Raw genomic sequence first — 18110 nt, 5'->3', positions numbered from 1 at the left:
GCAGTGCTCCCTGGGAAAAAAAGTATGCAAAATAGCTCTCCTCCTGAAGGAAAAAACTGTCTCTCTAGTGCCACCTAGAGGCAGTCCACATCTCATCTCACACTGCCAACCAGAATCCTACTTTGTACTGATGCGGAGCAACATCTTCGAAACAGTGCTGCCTGGTCTGTGGTATGACTCCCAGCCCAAAACAGGTTTTATAGCTCTTTAAATGGTCGGACATTAACGTACAGGATAGTCACCTATAGGTGGCACTAGAGAGACAGTTTTCTTCCTCCTAGGGAAGAGCTATTTTGCCATCTAGGTGTGTGTATACACACACACACATATATATATATATATATATATATATACACACATACATATTTTGTTATCTAGGTGTATATATATATATATATATATATATATATATATTATATACATACATACAGACATATATATAACAATAAAAAAAAACATTTCCGCAGCTTCAGTGCTATTTTTTTAAACAAAATAAATTTAACGTAAACCTAATTAACATTCTAAAAACACTTATAATACAGTTTTACCAGTTTTTACCCAGGTTGTCATTTCCAGTGTTGACGCCATCATTTTTTTGATCCATTGTATACCTAAAGGCAAAACTGGTCAGTCTGTAGTCGTTTGATTGACAGCTCATAATAGTATTGCAAAGACTCCCCGGACATAAGCGGCATATAATCGATTGCTGTCTTAAAGGTACAGCTTCACATTAAGTCTTCTGAACAGACACGATCTTCTCATCGCCCCTTATTAGTGAGACCTGAGTAGTAGTAGTTCAGTGCCGGCTACATTCGGCTGTCTGTCCGTGCAGTGAATACTTGCAGTGGCTGCTGTAAACAAGGTTGGAAAGGTTGAGGCATTGATCAGCATGACGAATCTAGAAGCCTCTGTCTGACTTTCTTATCATCTGTAGACGTCTTTACTCCGTCATTTGTGGTCAGATCTGTAGAGATGGAATGCAGCGCAGCATAAATCCAAACTTTTATAACTTTATTATACAAATATCCTTCTTATTCTAAAGAACATGGCAAGAATGCATAAACTTTTATCACTGGGTATATATTAAATGGACACTAACTTTTCAAACAACTTCTGCTAATCTAATAGTATACCCGATATAGATCAACTTTGTAATTTACTTACGGCTAAAATGTTGTTGTTTTATCCATGCAAAATCTGTGTGAAGTTACCACCACTAGGTGTCTCCCTTCCTGTAATCTACTGTCCAACCCCTGTTGTCAATAGAAATCCATCCCTAGTTACAGAGCAAAATTGAAGGACTGCAGAAGGTGGGGGTGTGTCTTTTCACTGCCTGCTAATACAAGTCTATGGAGAGGGGAGGTGGCAGCAGTAGAAGGGAGAAGAGAGAGAAAGAGACACAGACACGCTGCCCATAGAAGTCTATAGAGAGGGGAGGGTGGAGCAGGAGGAGGGTGCAGAGAAAGAAAGACACAAACATGCTGCAGCTTCCTAGTAAGATTTCTATGTCACCCCAGTGCTGGATTCCCAGCTACACTGCTCATTACTACTGCAAAATCTCCACCATGTTGCTGCAGCATCTATCTATCTATCTAAAATATATATAGGTGAGCAGGATTCTCCTCTTCTGTGTGAAGAAGACATAATAGTCATTAGGCTCCGTCCTAGAGATAAAGCCTGCAGAGGGGAAAACTGCTAAAAAAAATGCAGAATACAAGCCATATAAATGGTGTTATTCCCGATTCACATACATAGGACAGCTTATTCTGAAAAGTCCCCCTGAAAAGTTAGGTACGCTTTAAGGAAAACATCATATTTTTCCCCTTAACTCTTCCCTTTATAATGCGCCCCGATGTTCATTACTTGCCAGAACTAAAATATAGCTTAGATCTTGGTATTGTATTAAAGGCCAGAATCCGGGCTTTGATATGAGGCACAAAGCAAATCTCTAGGCGAAATATTCAGGGTGCAGCACTTGGGGAGCAGGATGAAAAGTTTGACTCCCAGGAAGAGAGAAGGGAAGCTGCAGGTGACTGTTACGACCACCTCTTCCCATGTAGAACTTTTCTACATGTTATCAGAGTCCTAAGAAAAGATGCGACGATACAGAATATGTGTATATTTTATGTATCGAGACTATGTTTATTGTAAAAAAAAAAATTAAATCTAACATTACCTTTTTTTTTTTTTTACTTTAATGTACTGACATATCTATATACAGATAGTACACAGGCAGTTGTTAGGACATACCTAAGTATGCCCTAACAGGAAATATGGTGAGACAGCCCTGGGGTCCTTCAATGGACCCTGGGCTGTCTGCCCATATATGGTATGTCCCTTGATCGCGTCACAGGGATTCCCCGTGATGCAATCCAAAGGGCATCCCCCCCATCTCATTTACCCCTTGAATGCTGCGGTCAGATTTGATCGCAGCATTCAGGGGAATATCGGCGGAGATGAGAGGTTTCTCTGATCTCCGCCATTAGAGTTGGGCTACGGCCAGCGCTGCACTGATGAGCTGTGGTGCCGGCATTGAAGACAGAACATGGGGGTGTTTTGCAGTGCACACGCCATGTTCTGTCTTCAGAGCCGGCAATCATTAGTGCAGTGCTGGTCACATCACCTCATGCTGACCGCGCACGCACTTCTCAGGACTCAGGAGCGGGGCAATGACTGTATTACACAGCCTCAGCCCCGCTCTAACAACATTTATGTTTTAGTAATACTAAGCTGTGCGGCCGCACAGCTTGGTATCGAAATACATGAAATAACGGTATTGAACCGTTTCAGGGTGCACGGTATCGAAACAGTATTGAAGTTTCGATGCATCGTGCATCCCTAGTCCCTACAGAGACTGACAATGTCCAATCAGAGTGCAGAGAGAGGAAAATCTGCCTCAAACTTCCAAACGGAATTTTGAGGCAGATATTCCTCCTGCAAAAAACTCAGTGTGAACATAGCCTAAGCAGGAAATGCGTGCGTGTATTTACCTTTAAGCTCGGCAGAATTTTGCGCGGCAGGAGGCAGTGCTGAGCTTTTAAACGCTGACTGCTTTCCATCGACCGCGTCCGTCTTTACAGTTCCCAAGGATGTCAGAAGCTGCATGGTGTCAAAGTTTTCTCCCGTGTCCTTCAAGTTCTCTAGCACCTTGAGGAATTTGTAAGATTTTAGCTCGCTTATATTTTCTTCCAAGAATAGAAGAAAGAGGCTGAGGTCGTCATAGCTCTTGGAGTGACACTGTTGAACACTGAAGGGAGGCAGCAGCTCATACACCTTCAGAACGTTGGAGCGTTTCCTGTAAGGCACCACCATTGTGTAGATGACAAAGGGCATTACAAAACAGTAGACTATCAGGTTGATATAACTGAGCAGCCGAAACACTCCGACCGCGATCAACTTGCACTGGATTAAGGACGGGAGCGTAGTGTCATTCTTCAGGATGCCGGTGCGGATGTTGCAGCTGAACTCGTCTGTCAGGGAGAAGAGACTGATGTAGTAGCCGAGGTAGATACAGGCCAAGAACATAATCACCAGCGTCAAGGATCGGCAGATGAGGTACTTGATTATCAGATTACGAGAGTTTATCTTTGTCTTGAGATACTGCTCCACAAATGGGTACTTGACGTGGCCTTCTGATATCTCCCACGTGCTGCAGATGGATGTGCATCAAATATGTTCATTAAACCAAATCAGTAGTCAATGGCTTCTCAATTATCACATTCATAAGAAATTTGACATTAAAAGGGGGTTGTCCCATTAGGACAACCGCTGTCCATACGCCCTATTAGGGCATGTCATAGAGGGAGGTCCCCAACTCGAGACCCGCATCTATTAGCTAAACTGGAGAGGCTCCTGCTTAGAGGACTCAGATGATCGTCTATTACATGATGGGCAATTCTTTGAATGAACACCAGGTAATACCATAGCAGATTGACGGGGTTCCCACTGCCAGATCCGCTACGATCAACTGATTTCCTGTGAGGCTAGATAGGACAATCCCTATAAACTGCACCTCTAAATAGAAACATGTTTTAGTTTTAGTTCCAAAGTTCTGTGTGGATTTCATTCATAGTATATTATTACAAGGCTCTGCAGTCACCACTATGGGGAGATCACTGCATATGGATTCATACAGCTCCCAATAAACTCAATAATAAGTCTGTATGCACTTAGCTCCCCCTAGTGATGGCCGCAGGTAGCCAGATTTGTAGAATTTTACCCTAGAGCTCTGCATGGGATTTGGAGCTCTGTATCCAAAAATGGGCCTATGTATACAGAACATACACTGAATCGCCACTGAATTTCAGACCTAAACATTAAATTATGTTTGTAGTTGAAGGTATGTTTTAAACCCCTTCCTGGTTTACCAAAACCTAAAAAATTTCAAGGAGGTTTCAAGTTTTTGAGGAGTCCCCTTGAAGCTGCTAGAGCAGTGGAGGGCAGAGGAAAGGGTAAGGCCTCATGCACACGACCGTATTTTTTCCCACCCGTAAATACTGGCGTAAATACGGGTCCGGTGCCACACGTATTCAACCCGTTTTGCACCAGTATTTACGAACCCGTGCCCGTAAATATGGGTCCGGTGTCACCTGTATTCCACCCGTATTTACAGGCACGTTTTTGGCGGCAAAATAGCACTGCACTAATCGGCAGCCCCTTCTCTCTATCAGTGCAGGATAGAGAGAAGGGACAGCCCTTTCTGTAATAAAAGTTAAAGAAATTCATACTTACCCGGCCGTTGTCTTGGTGACGCGTCCCTCTCTTCACATCCAGCCCGACATCCCTGGATGACGCGGCAGTCCATGTGACCGCTGCAGCCTGTGATTGACCTGTGATTGGCTGCAGCGGTCACATGGCCTGAAACGTCATACAGGACGTCGGGCCGGATGTCGAGAGGGACGCGTCACCAAGGCAACGGGCGGGAGACCGGACTGGAGGAAGCAGGAAGTTGTCGGTAAGTATGAACGTCTTTTATTTTTTACAGGTTTATTCTGATCGGTAGTCACTGTCCAGGGTGCTGAAAGAGTTACTGCCGATCAGTTAACTCTTTCAGCTCCCTGGACAGCGACTATTTACTGACGTCGCTTAGCAACGCTGCCGTAATGACGGGTGCACACATGTAGCCATCCGTCATTACGGGAGCTCCATAGACTTCTATGGACTGTCCGTGCCGTTATTACGGCCTGAAATAGGACATGTTCTATCTTTTTCAACGGCACGGGCACCTTCCCGTGAGAAAACGGGAAGGCACCCGTCGCCAATAGAAGTCTATGAGCCCGTTATTACGGGTTGTAATTACGACCCGTAATAACGGGAGTTTTTACGGTCGTGTGCATGAGGCCTAACCAATGGTAAGGTAAGTATATCACAATATAAATTGTTTTTTTTACTCGTATTTACATAAAGCCAGAAACCCCCTTTAACAAATGTATCACCCATGGAATTATTATTATTTTTTGGCGTTACAGTTACCTCTGCGATGCGGTGTCATTCAATGTGGGGACAGTGGCAGCTTCTTTCTTGGTGCTTTTGCTGTTCGCAGCTTTGATGGCTCGGTTGTAGGACTTGTCCAGCTCTTCCATGATGAATTTCAGGTCTGAGCAGAGGTGAGGAGCCGCAGTAAATCTCCAGAACAATAGCGGCAGGTAGAGCAGTATGGCCACCAGGAGCAGGATGTACGGGAAGAACTGCAGGTAGGGAACAAGTATTATATCAGTCACTTGCCATGGACCACACTACACCTTCCATCATTGACTACACACTAAACTAACGCATCTTCTTTTTACGCATTAGGTAACATTTAAGGTTTAATATTAAAGGGGCTGTCCACTTTGGTCAACCTCGGTTTAGTGACCAGGTCCCACCAATGATGAGCTGTGACAGGCACGCTTTCCCCTGCAGAAATTAAAGACTTCGACAGTGCCCACCAGGATGGCACTGGCTGACCAGAGTACCAAAGAGAACTTAGTTGGGGGCCCGGGCTCTCATGCAATAATCTGCCCTAAACATCTAACAGAAGGCAACCCCATTTGGAGCCAATCACTTGCCCCTAAGGTCTATTAATTATGGCTTCATTAACAACCAACCTATTTAACCTTATTGATGATATGTCCTGTTCTGTATAGATGGAGGGTGGGCCATTTCCTCTAAAGGGCACAAGGAACTACAGGTCAACATTGGTGCCCACTGAAATCAATGGGCACTCATGTAATGAAAGATGCCAGCAGTCCTCCAGAGACGCTCTTTAGGGAGGCTCTCCTTTGTCCCCCTTTTTACTGTGTATTGCTTTTATGTAAGGAACAAAAAGTTCTAGCGTAGGGACTCGCAAGACGAAGAGGACCCTTGAGGTTGGGTTGCGAGCTTGCGTATTTTGGCCAAAATAACTAATATAATAACAACTCAATAAAATAACAACTCAAGTTTTTCATGGAGAAGTTTACCGTATACACTTCTTTCAGAATGCAGCCAGGTCTTATAATGTTGGGAGAGTTTAGTGTGCCATTGTCCGGTGTGGCGTGCAGGGCAGCCCGCATGATCTAATAGTATAGGCGTGACTTATAGGTTGTGACCCGGCAAGATACGCTGCACCTTGCAATTGGCACATTATTTGAAGCTTTGGTTCTGTGCATGGCTTTCTATTGTAGCTTACAGGGTTGACGGGGGAGGGGTTCCCAATCAGGTGACTCCTATTATTTCCTAATGTCAAAGGGGTTGATTAAAGCAATTCTGGTCACAGCTGATATTATTGTAAGTGGTGGATTAATCATTCCCAACTTAGATGGTAAAGATTTTTTTCTTAAAAAAAAAAAAAAAAAAAAAAAAATAATATATATATATACACACACACACACACATATATATAAATAAATATATTGCAATTGTATTATAGTAAATTGCCCTCCCATCATGCACTATAGTGGAGCGATTATTTCACACTCTCGTATTACGTTGGGAGGAGTTTTTTTCCTGTGCTCATTGTCGCCCCCTGCTGGGTAATGTACTTTGTATGAGCTGCCATAGAGTGGGGGAAGGGAACTGACAACTGTCCTGATCACATTTCTGGTCCACAAAGATGGTTGTCGATTTTCAAGGCCATTCTGCCATTATCCGGTGTTAGAACTAGATAATGTAATATCGCCCCCTAGGAATAATTATTTAAACCTGAACAAATAGGAGAATTTTCATATCCGATTGACGTTTCTCTTAAAGTTACATTTTGGTTAAATCACTTGGTGGTATATAAACCACAGCAGCCAGGGAACTTATTTAACATCACAGATTTGAATATAATGGTGAGATAATAATTAGTGGCGGCATTTTAATAAACATATAAGCCCTGATGACATCACACAGTGAGGCGGCTTTTGTACTAGTCCATATACAAGAGTATGAGGATGCAAAACTAAGGAAAATGTTATTCAAATTGCCATAGATACCAGATTTAAACCTATTGTCTATAGACCCTGTATTTTATTATACTTTCCAGATCCTATTTCCAAGAGATAAGCAGTGCCAGATATTTAGGCTTCCACTTATCTCTCCACCAATTGAAATAGCATGCATGTGCGTGTTTATGAAGGAGTTGGGTCTGTAGGAGAAACTAATCGAAATCTAAGGCCGCCTTTAAATATTAAACCCCATCAGATAGACTTTCTTATAGGATAGTGACGTTAGCGAGACACTGCCACCTAGTGCCAAAACTGCAGAAATATTCCACATGATTAGATACAGATTAAAGAATTAATCCCATCATAGCACGTCACAGCATATTGCTAGGATATGCGATCACTCGCTGATCGGCCGGGGTCTGACCTTTGAGGTCCGATCTTGAGCCTAAACGGGTCACAGTAGTAAACAGTAGTAAACCGACGGCCAGCGCTCCCGACCACCCGCTGTGTGAGAAACTGCAACACAGCCCCATTCAAGTGAATGAGGCCGTGTTTCAGATCCCTGCACATCTGGGTGGACTGGAGCGCCGCTGTGCAGGGAAAAACTTAGAAGCGGCCGCAGCGCCTTCATTGTCAGGATCGCTGGGGTCCCGGCAGTTAATCCCCAACCGATCATAAAGTGATAGCATATCCTAGCGATATGTCGTGACTGTCTGTGATGGGAATACCCCTTTAATGTAACCCCGTAAAGCAAAATCAGATTTGGCGTTCAGGACCACAACATTTTTAAATTTTTGCCAACCCGCTTTCTGTCAGTCATAATTTTTTTATTACACGGACATAACTTGTTTTGTGCAAGACGAGTTGTAGATTTTTATTATGCATATCAATTTATTATTAATGGCAGCACGCATCATAAAATCAATCCCACCATCGTTTATTACACCATTCACCGTAATAGGCAAGACTGTCTAACAGTCAGGCTGGATTCACACGAGCGTGATCGGTCCGTAAATGACGGACGTATTTCGGCTGCAAGTCCCGGACCGAACACACTGCAGGGAGCCGGGCTCCTAGCATCATACTTATGTACGATGCTAGGAGTCCCTGCTACTCCGTGGAACTACTGTCCCGTACTGAAAACATGATTACAGTACGGGACAGTTGTCCTGCAGAGAGGCAGAGACTCCTAGCGTCGTACATAACTATGATGCTAGGAGCCCGGCTCCCTGCACTGAGTTCGGTCCGGGACTTGCGGCCGAAATACGTTCCGTCCTTTACGAACCGAACATGCTCGTGTGAACCCAGCCTAAAACTGGCCTTGTTGCCTATAACAACCAATCACAGTGCAGGTTTCACTTTCATTTCAGTTCTGATGGTTGCTATAGGCAACAAGGCCAGTTTTTCCATTTTGTAGTTTGAGAATTATTATATAGAGAAACCTAAAATAAAATAAAAGTTAGTTCACACGTGGCAGAATAATCTGCAGCAATTTACAGTACAATGCATGTGGATGGGGTTTAAGACCCTTCATAAAGTCAAGGGCCATCCAGGACATGTGAAATCAGAGGCAGAGGATGGTGTCAAGTAATAAAATAGCCTATACCCTGCAGCTGTCGCTACAGCCAATCGCTGGCCTCACTGATCACGTGCCGTTCATGGCAACATCATGACTAAGGTCAGGGATTGGCGACATCGGCATGTGAGCAATGAACGGCATGTGACCGCTGGAGGAGCTTCCAGAACCGGAGTATCCGCTGATTCATTATTTTACGCCATTCCCAGGATACCCCTTTATATTCTTTATTTTTTTTTCTTACAAAAAACATTTTTTTAATCTTATTTTTTGTTTTTTTGCTGGAGGCAGATAGCACAGGGTTGCACCATTGACAACAGGTGATGGGACAGCTCTGCTCCTCCTCCCCGGACATGTTGAAGAACGTGACCACAACAAAAAGATATTTTACATTTATAACTGGTAAAATAAAAAAACGAAGGTGCCGGTCTGCATCCTTACCCTTAACGCACCATGACGTACCTGTACGCCATCACTGGGATGTCATTTCTACACAACGTGGTACATGCCTGTCACAGTGACTATGCGGGCTCAATCACCGGCGGGAGTATTTTAGTTTTGGTATTTTGCACACCACCGTGCTTTTGCGGACTCAATTTATCCACAGGATCCATGCACATGAATGTAGTTTTGAACGAATCGGTGCAAGGGGCGCAAATCCGAACTGCAAAAACGCAGGACATGTCATTTTACAGTCCGGATTTTCCGGATACACCGATACTGGTGAATTGTTGTGGATCCGTGAGTCCTCATGACACACAGATGCACAACAAGAGTTTTTTGTGGTCCGACGGACCGCAACGGACCCGTGGTTTTTCGGACAGCCTTAAACTGGTAGCCTGGTACCTTAGGTATGCCCTAAGAAGTGTGTGCGCATTTTACATGCGATTCCCAGTATTACAACCTCCTCCTATTCACTTCATTGGGAGAAGACTGTAATACTGTAAATTGCCGCTACAAGTGTGTCAGCGATTCACAGTACGAGCAGTGACCGGAATGAAGGGGAAGAAGCGCTCGTACAAGCGATGCGGCCCCTTCAAATCAGCTGATCGGCGGGGGTCCTAGCTGTCAGACCCCGAGCAATCCACTATTGATGGTCTCTACAGAGGCTAGGCCGTCAATTTTTACTGGCTGGAAAACGCCTTTAAAAAAATATTTACTATTTTTTTTTTTTTTTACCAAAAATAAAGTACAGCGAAAAAAAATATTTAAATAAAAAAAGTTTTATTTAATAAAAGTCAATACACAGTTTAAAACATATACATATTAGGTGTCTCCGCACTCGACTTGACCTGTAAAATAATGTTATGCCATCTATTATCATGAACATTAAACGCTGTAAAAAAAAAATCAAATAGAAAACATTGTCGGAATTGCTTTTTTTATGCATTCCGCCATCGTATAAAATGTATATAAAGAAATGCTACCAAGTACGGACCTGAAAAATGAACAACTTGACCCATAAAAAAACAAGGTTCGTTCTACAATTAGTGAAACGGCATGAAAAAAATATTCACTAAAGCGGAGGGAGCGCTCAGCTCCTGGTCTGGCGGAAAGGGGTTATGGCTCGGCATTAAGTGCAGGAACCGTCTACTTGCTTTGGCTTAAGAGATTTCTATTCCAAATCTCCGGCCGATAATTAATACAGAAATATTCAAATGAGCCTCGTGTTATTTTTAATTAGCGCATTTCTTTGCGGTGCATGCTGGGATTAACGTCTTACCTTGTGAAGCCACAGGGGAATGTTCCCGGAGTCGCTGTGTGACAGGTGTTTCTGCTGGACGGCTGCCCAACAGAAAGAGTCCACGTAGGCGGCCTGTCTCCAGGAGAAGGTGCTGGGGGCAAAGCAGGAGATCTGGGCACCTGTCACCAAAACACAGAGCAAGTTAGTCAGTAACGGCTCTCAGCCACAAGGGGGCAGAGTGGAGCCTCACTCACAGCAGAATGTACCCCTTCTGTTCTTATTTCACGTACACAGTTTTTCTAGTGGTGTCAATATACTATAAGGTGCCCATATACTTACAATTCTCTCAACGCCGCCATACACGTGCATGCTCGGCATGGCTTTTCAATGAGGAGATGGGAATAAGTTGCTGCAAGACTGCCAGAAATTTTACATCTCCCATGGAGTTCAATAGTAGCTGCATAAATGCATATGCACTGAGCTCCCCCTAGTGGTAGGAAGAGGATTTGGAGCACTATATGGTACGTTTGTAAATGTATATACGCTGGTCGTCTGGTGAAAATACATTGAAAAATGTAGTTTTGTGGTTGAACGCCATAGTTATGAAACACCAGTTCCACTCATTTATAAAAAGTTCCCACTACTTCTCAACTTAGAAAAATGTCAGAAAACAATGCCAGGTACAAACTCCCATCGATTTTAGTGTACGCCAGATTCATCGGCATCCTGTGGCTCATTTGTCAGCTTTTCCGCATAGACTGGGACACGATGTACAAAGTCATCTCATCATTAGAGGGTGGCTGAGTTAATGACAGCTCTATAGTACTGCCGAAGGCTTAGATTAGGCCCCATGCTCGTGGCTGTACCCGTAATCTCGGCCCGTGATTATGGACATGGGCGGCCGCGGACAGCCAGTCGCATTTTCGGCCCGTGCTCCCATACAAAGCAAAAGAACGGACATGTCCCATAATTTCCGTTACACTTCTACGGCCCGGACACCTTCCGCAAATATACGGGAAGGTGTCCGTGATCAATATAAGTGAATGGGTCCGTAATTGCAGACCGTAATTACAGATTATTTTTATGGTCGTGTGCATGGGGCCTAAGGCAGGATAGTAACACTATATACACAGATAAGGCTCTGTACGCAGCTCCATGGTCTCTGAGAGGGTCTGTACTCCTCACCGTCCTGGAGACTGTAATAATCTGTAAACATTTCTCCCATTTTTTGTGCCTGCCATAAAGCACTCACAACCTGCTGCATTGTCCAGAACGACAATACAGCAGCGTGTGTCTCCAATATGGCCGCCTCAAAGGGACTTTTTAAAAAAATACAAAATAAATACATCTAATTACGGAAACTAAAGTCAAATACGTGAGACATTCCCTAGTAATGGAGCTTTCCCTCTGTATAAAAACTAGACCTTCAGTATGTCCACCACCAAACGCGACAACTTTCTACCAATAAGTGTATATTCATATCAGACAGAATACAAAGTATACAAGCGAGATAAGTGAAAAAAATATATATACACACAATATTCTTGGTGAAAGAACAATAGTGAAGCACAATCTCACATGGAAGGCATAAAAAGAACAATTCTCAACTGGAATAGAAATATTAAAAAAAATGGCAATTAGAAGGACAGAGGGGGGGGGGGAGAGAAGAATGAGGGGCATGGTGTGTGCATATTGTGTTTGTCACCCTGCTACAGGCCGCACGATTACACCTCATGCACACGACCGTGTGCGCCGGCCGAGTCCCGTCAGTGATCCGAGGAAAGATAGGACAAGTTCTATCTTTCCTCGGATCGGAGACTCGGATAATTTTTCATGGACCCGATAATGTGAATCGTTCCGTGAAGACTATCGGGTGCCGTCAAAAACGGCCCGAGTGGCACAACGGTCGTGTGCATGAGGTGTTACACTAAGGCCTCCAGCACACTTCAGTGAAATGCGTCAGTGTGCTAACAGATAGCACACTGAGCCATTCATTTCTATGGGGCCATGCACGCTTGTGTCTTTTTTTTTTTTTTTTACGGATCCATGTGGCTGTTCCGCCAAAAATAGAAAAGGTCATATTCCGGTCTGTTTTTTGCAGATCAGTCTCGTCCCCCCTATTCATTTGGTCCGTTAAAACAATGGACTGCACACGGAAGCCATCCATGTGTGGTCCATGTTTCGCGGACGCATGATTCGCGTCCGTATATTTGGCAACGGGTGTGTGCTTGAGGCCTTAAGAGCTTGTATGTGCTCACTGAGCTTTGTGACAGCTTACAGTATCTGTAAGGCCATGTTCACACAGGGCAGATACGCTGCGTAAAAGTACAGTCCGCAGGAAATTCCGAAAAACCGCACCAAATTCCGGGTGGAATATCCACTGCGGAAGACAGTGGTTTAAAAAAAAAAGCCTACTTACCCCGGTCTCCGTAGTCATGGTGATGCGTCTGTCTGTTGTCTGTGCAGCCCGGCCTCCTGGGATGACGTTTTATCCCATTGACCACTGCAACCTGTGATTGGCTGCAGCAGTCACACGGGATGAAACGTCATCCCAGAAGGCCGGCCTGGACGGAGAAGTATAGGTCATCCGGGTATGTATAAGATTATTTTTTTTTCGGAGTTGCAACACACAGCAAACGTTGTGCGGTGGAATCGCAGCTTTCCTGCCGGCAAAAATCGCAACATTTGCTATTTGTTGCCGGGCTTTACCTACCCGTTGAATTCAATGGTGAAAACCTGCAACAGAAAAGCAGCGATTCCGCAGCATAAATTGACACGCTGCAGATTAAAAAAAACAACACGCCGCAGGTCAATTTCCGAACTGTTTTTTTTCGACTGATTTGTTACGCAGCGTGTGGATGAGATTTGTAAAAACTTACTCACTCTGCTACTATTGTATTACGCTGCGGATTTTCGGCAATGAAATCCGTTGCGGTCATTCCGGAGTATTTACGCTACATGTGAACTTACCCGGATGCTGGAAGACTGAAAATCACACGCAGCTATGTGTGCCTGTAGTTTCCCGCAGTTCTTCTCACATTACACAACAGCGCCCCCTTGTGCCCACTACTAGCTACTGCTGCAATACTAAAAAAAAAAAACGTGACTATAGATCTAGGTCCCTTTTTTTTTTAGATTTCAATAGGAAAAACATTGAATTTATATGTATCTAGTACAGGTAAAAAAAATGGAAGAATAGAACGGACAAGATGTTGTGAGGCCCGATGACACCCGACATGCCGACGACACGGCCACAATAACATACATGGCTGCTTGTATGCTCTGGGAGCAAGTAGACCGAAAAGGGCTCCAACATTCCCTTAAAAGGAGTTGTCTCATGACAGGTACCCCTGTTTTAGGGCATATGGAGGTCATAGAGGGGGGTCTACCACCCTATGAGCCAGAATGGAGAGCCGCACTAGCCCCATCTGCAGTCGCAGACCCGGAGATCAGTGTAGTTTTTTTTTTAAATATAATTTCTATGTCATGCGGTCAGAGCTTCAAGTTGAAGTCCTGATTCACGCAGCTCCTATAGTGTCCCCACGATAACACTTCTTGCCTATTCTCTGGCCTTCTTCAGCCTTGTCATAGGGACATATAGATTTATATTTTTATTTCAGTCACAGCAGTTAGAGGTTTTCTGCTTAAGACAATCTCTTTTTTGTTAAAAGGGTCGACTGAAGATAAGTTGATCAGTGTTTCCTGCTACAGGTACCTCCTGATATCAGCTGTAATTTGGGGGGTAACCTGGTAGCAAGTATGCCCTGAAGCGCCACCACAGGGGAAATGAAGCATTACGCTGTTCCGTCTTCTCTCCTGGCATGTTTGTTTTAGTAACTATACCTATATTACCTATGAAATAACAATTCTGTGGCATCTTTACTTCGAACTCTACGTTGTGCCGTTCCTCTGTTATTCCTCCTAGAAACTAAGAAAAAAAACTGACAACTGGGTGTTACCAGTTGGGGATATGTCCCTAAAAAAATGTCCAACCAGTGCTGTCAAAGAGAGACTGTGTAAAGACAAGGAATAGTAGCGCCCAGTGGTAAATTTAGTCATACATTTTACAGAGGAATAACAGAGGAACGGTACAATGGAGAGTTCTAAGAAAATATGTTCCAGAATTGTTATGTCATGGAAAATAAAAGTATTTACTAAAATAGACATGTCAGGAGAGGCGACCGATCCTCTTTAAAGGGTAAATAAACGTTCAAACTTCTGACATGTCATAAGTCTTGATTGGTGGGGGTCCGAGCACCGAGACCCCCACCAATCGCTGAAACTAAGCGGCTGAAGTGCTCGTGTGAGCGCTCAACCGTTTTGTTTCTGTTCCGCTTTTTCCTGAAATCAATGTATCGGTGTACGGACTCAATAGAAAGTCTATGAGCCTGTACTCCGATACATCGGCTTTCCGGAAAAATCCGAATAGAAACAAAGCGGCTCAGCCCTCACATGAATGCTTGTGCCGCTTCGTTTTAGCGATTGGTGGGGGTCTCGGTGCTAGGACCCCCACCAATCCAAACTTCTGACTTGTCAGAAGTTTGTCGAGCGTTTAGTTACCCTTTAAATGTATGGGCTTTCCGTGTAATATACAGTTTTGGTCCAGAATTATTTGGACAGTGACACAATCTTCATGATTTGGGCTCTGCTGCCACCACATTGGATTTGGAATGAAACAACTGAGATACAATTGAAGTTTAGACTTTCAGGTTTAATTCAAGGGGTTGAACAAAAATATCCTGGGAAATGTTTAGGAATTGCAGCCATTTTTCTACACAGCCGCCTCATTACAGGGGCTCAAAAGTAATTAGACAAATTAACATTACCAGAAATAAAATGTTTTTTAATACTTTGTAGAGAATCCTTTGCAGGCAATGACGGCCTGAAGTCTGTAACCCGTGGACATCACCACACGCTGGGTCTCCTCCTTTGTGATGCTTTGCCCGGCATTTACTGCCGCTGTCTTCAGTTGTTACTTGTTTGTGGGTCTTTCTGTCTTAAGTTTTGTCTTAAAGAGACTGTCACCAGATTTTGCAACCCCTATCTGCTATTGCATGTGATCGGCGCTGCAATGTAGATTACAGTAACGTTTTTATTTTTAAAAAACAAGCATTTTTGGCCAAGTTATGACCATTTTTGTATTTATGCAAATGAGGCTTGCAAAAGTCCAAGTGGGCGTGTTTAATGTAAAAGTACAAGTGGGCGTGTATTATGTGCGTACAGCGGGGCGTGTTTACTTCTTTTACTAGCTGGGCGTTCTGATGAGAAGTATCATCCACTTCTCTTCACAACGCCCAGCTTCTGGCAGATCACGCTGTGACGTCACTCACAGGTCCTGCATCGTGTCAGACGAGCGGGGACACATCGGCACCAGAGGCTACAGATGATTCTGCAGCAGCATCAGCGTTTGCAGGTAAGTAGCTACATCGACTTACCTGCAAACGCCGATGCTGCTGCAGAATCAACTGAAGCCTCTGGTGCCGATGTGTCCTCGCTCGTCTGACACGATGCAGGACCTGTGAGTGACGTCACTGCGTGATCTCTTGAGAACACGGCTGTGTCTGCACTGCCAGAAGCTGGGTGTTGTGAAGAGAAGTGGATGATACTTCTCGTCAGAACGCCCAGCTAGTAAAAGTAGTAAAAACGCCCGATGTACGCACATAATACACGCCCACTTGGACTTTTACTTTTAAACACACCCACTTGGACTTTTGCAAGCCTCATTTGCATAAATACAAAAATGGTCATAACTTGGCCAAAAATGCTCGTTTTTTAAAAATAAAAACGTTACTGTAATCTACATTGCAGCGCCGATCTGCTGCAATAGCAGATAGGGGTTGCAAAATCTGGTGACAGAGCCTCTTTAAGCAGTGAAATGCTCAATCGGGTTGAGATCTGGTGACTCGGCCATTGCAGAATATTCCGCTTCTTTGCCTTATAAACTCCTGAGTTGCTTTCACAGTATGTTTTGGGTCATTGCCCATCTGTACTGTGAAGCGACGTCCTATCAACCTGCTGCATGTGGTTGAATCTGAGCAGAAAGTAAATCCCTGAACACGTCAGAAATCATCCGGCTGCTTCGGTCTTCAGTCACATCATCAATAAACACTAGTGACCCAGTGCCAGGTAGCCATGCATGCCCATGCCATCACCCTGCCTCCACCATGCCATCACACTGCCCCCACCATGCCACCACACTGCCCCCACCATGCCATCACCCTGCCCCCACCATGCCATCACCCTGCCTCCACCATGCCACCACACTGCCCCCACCATGCCATCACCCTGCCTCCACCATGCCATCACACTGCCTCCACCATGCCATCACACTGCCTCCACCATGCCATCACACTGCCCCCACCATGCCACCACACTGCCCCCACCATGCCATAACACTGCCCCACCATGCCACCACACTGCCCCCACCATGCCATCACCCTGCCTCCACCATGCCATCACCCTGCCTCCACCATGCCACCACACTGCCCCCACCATTCCATCCCCCTGCCCCCACCATACCATCACACTGCCCCCACCATGCCATCACCCTGCCTCCACCATGCCATCACCCTGCCCCCACCATACCATCACACTGCCCCCACCATGCCATCACCCTGCCATCACACTGCCTCCACCATGCCACCACACTGCCCCCACCATTCCATCACCCTGCCATCACACTGCCCCCACCATGCCATCACACTGCCCCCACCATGCCATCACACTGCCTCCACCATGCCATCACCCTGCCCTCACCATGCCATCACACTGCCTCCACCATGCCATCACACTGCCCCCACTATGCCATCACCCTGCCCCCACCATGCCATAACCCTGCCCCCACCATGCCATCACACTGCCTCCTCCATGCCATCACACTGCCTCCACCATGTGTTACGGAGGATGTGGTGGCTTTGAATCATGAGTCGTTCCAAGCCTTCTCCATACTTTCTTCCTCCCATCATTCTGGTGCAGGTTGATCTTAGTTTCATGATGTTCCAGAACTGGTTTGGCTTCTTTACATGTTGTTTGGCAAAGTCTAATCTGGCCTTTCTATTTCTGAGGCTTATTAATGGTTTGCACCTTGTGGTGAACCCTCTGTATTTGCTCTCATGAAGTCTTCTCTTTATGGTAGACTTAGATACTGATACACCTACTTCCAGGAGAGTGTTCTTCACTTGGGTAGATGTTGTGAAGGGGTTTTTCTTCACCATGGAAAGGATTCTGTGATCATCCACCACTGTTGTCTTCCGTGGACGTCCAGGCCTTTTGGAGTTCACGAGATCACCAGTGCGCTCTCTTATTTCAAGAATGTCCCAAACTGTTGATTTAGCCACGCCTAATATTTCTGCTGCTCTCTGATGGATTTCTTCATTTTTTTTAGGCCTAACGATGGTCTGTTTCACTTGCATTGAGAGCTCCTTTGACCTCATGTTGTGGGTTCACAGCAACAGCTTCCAAA

At 44.8% G+C, this 18110-nt stretch overlaps 1 protein-coding gene across 1 annotated transcript in view; it reads right to left on the bottom strand.

The window, feature by feature from the left end:
* Positions 1 to 467: 467 nt before the first annotated feature.
* Positions 468 to 18110, bottom strand: part of PANX1 (pannexin 1) — a 57960-nt gene continuing 40317 nt past the window's right edge. Inside the window, exons 2-5 of the mRNA XM_075851484.1 lie at positions 10688 to 10827; positions 5473 to 5687; positions 2991 to 3649; positions 468 to 964 (exon numbers count right to left, since the gene is read on the bottom strand). Coding sequence (XP_075707599.1) covers positions 885 to 964; positions 2991 to 3649; positions 5473 to 5687; positions 10688 to 10827 — 1094 coding nt within the window. The 3' untranslated portion in view covers positions 468 to 884. The remainder of the gene's footprint in view (positions 965 to 2990; positions 3650 to 5472; positions 5688 to 10687; positions 10828 to 18110) is intronic.

The sequence above is a fragment of the Rhinoderma darwinii genome, chromosome 2, assembly GCF_050947455.1.
Source record: "Rhinoderma darwinii isolate aRhiDar2 chromosome 2, aRhiDar2.hap1, whole genome shotgun sequence".
Lineage (NCBI taxonomy): Eukaryota > Metazoa > Chordata > Amphibia > Anura > Rhinodermatidae > Rhinoderma > Rhinoderma darwinii.
The sequence above is the reverse complement of the archived record's forward strand: the minus strand, read 5'-3'. Positions and strand labels throughout refer to the sequence as shown.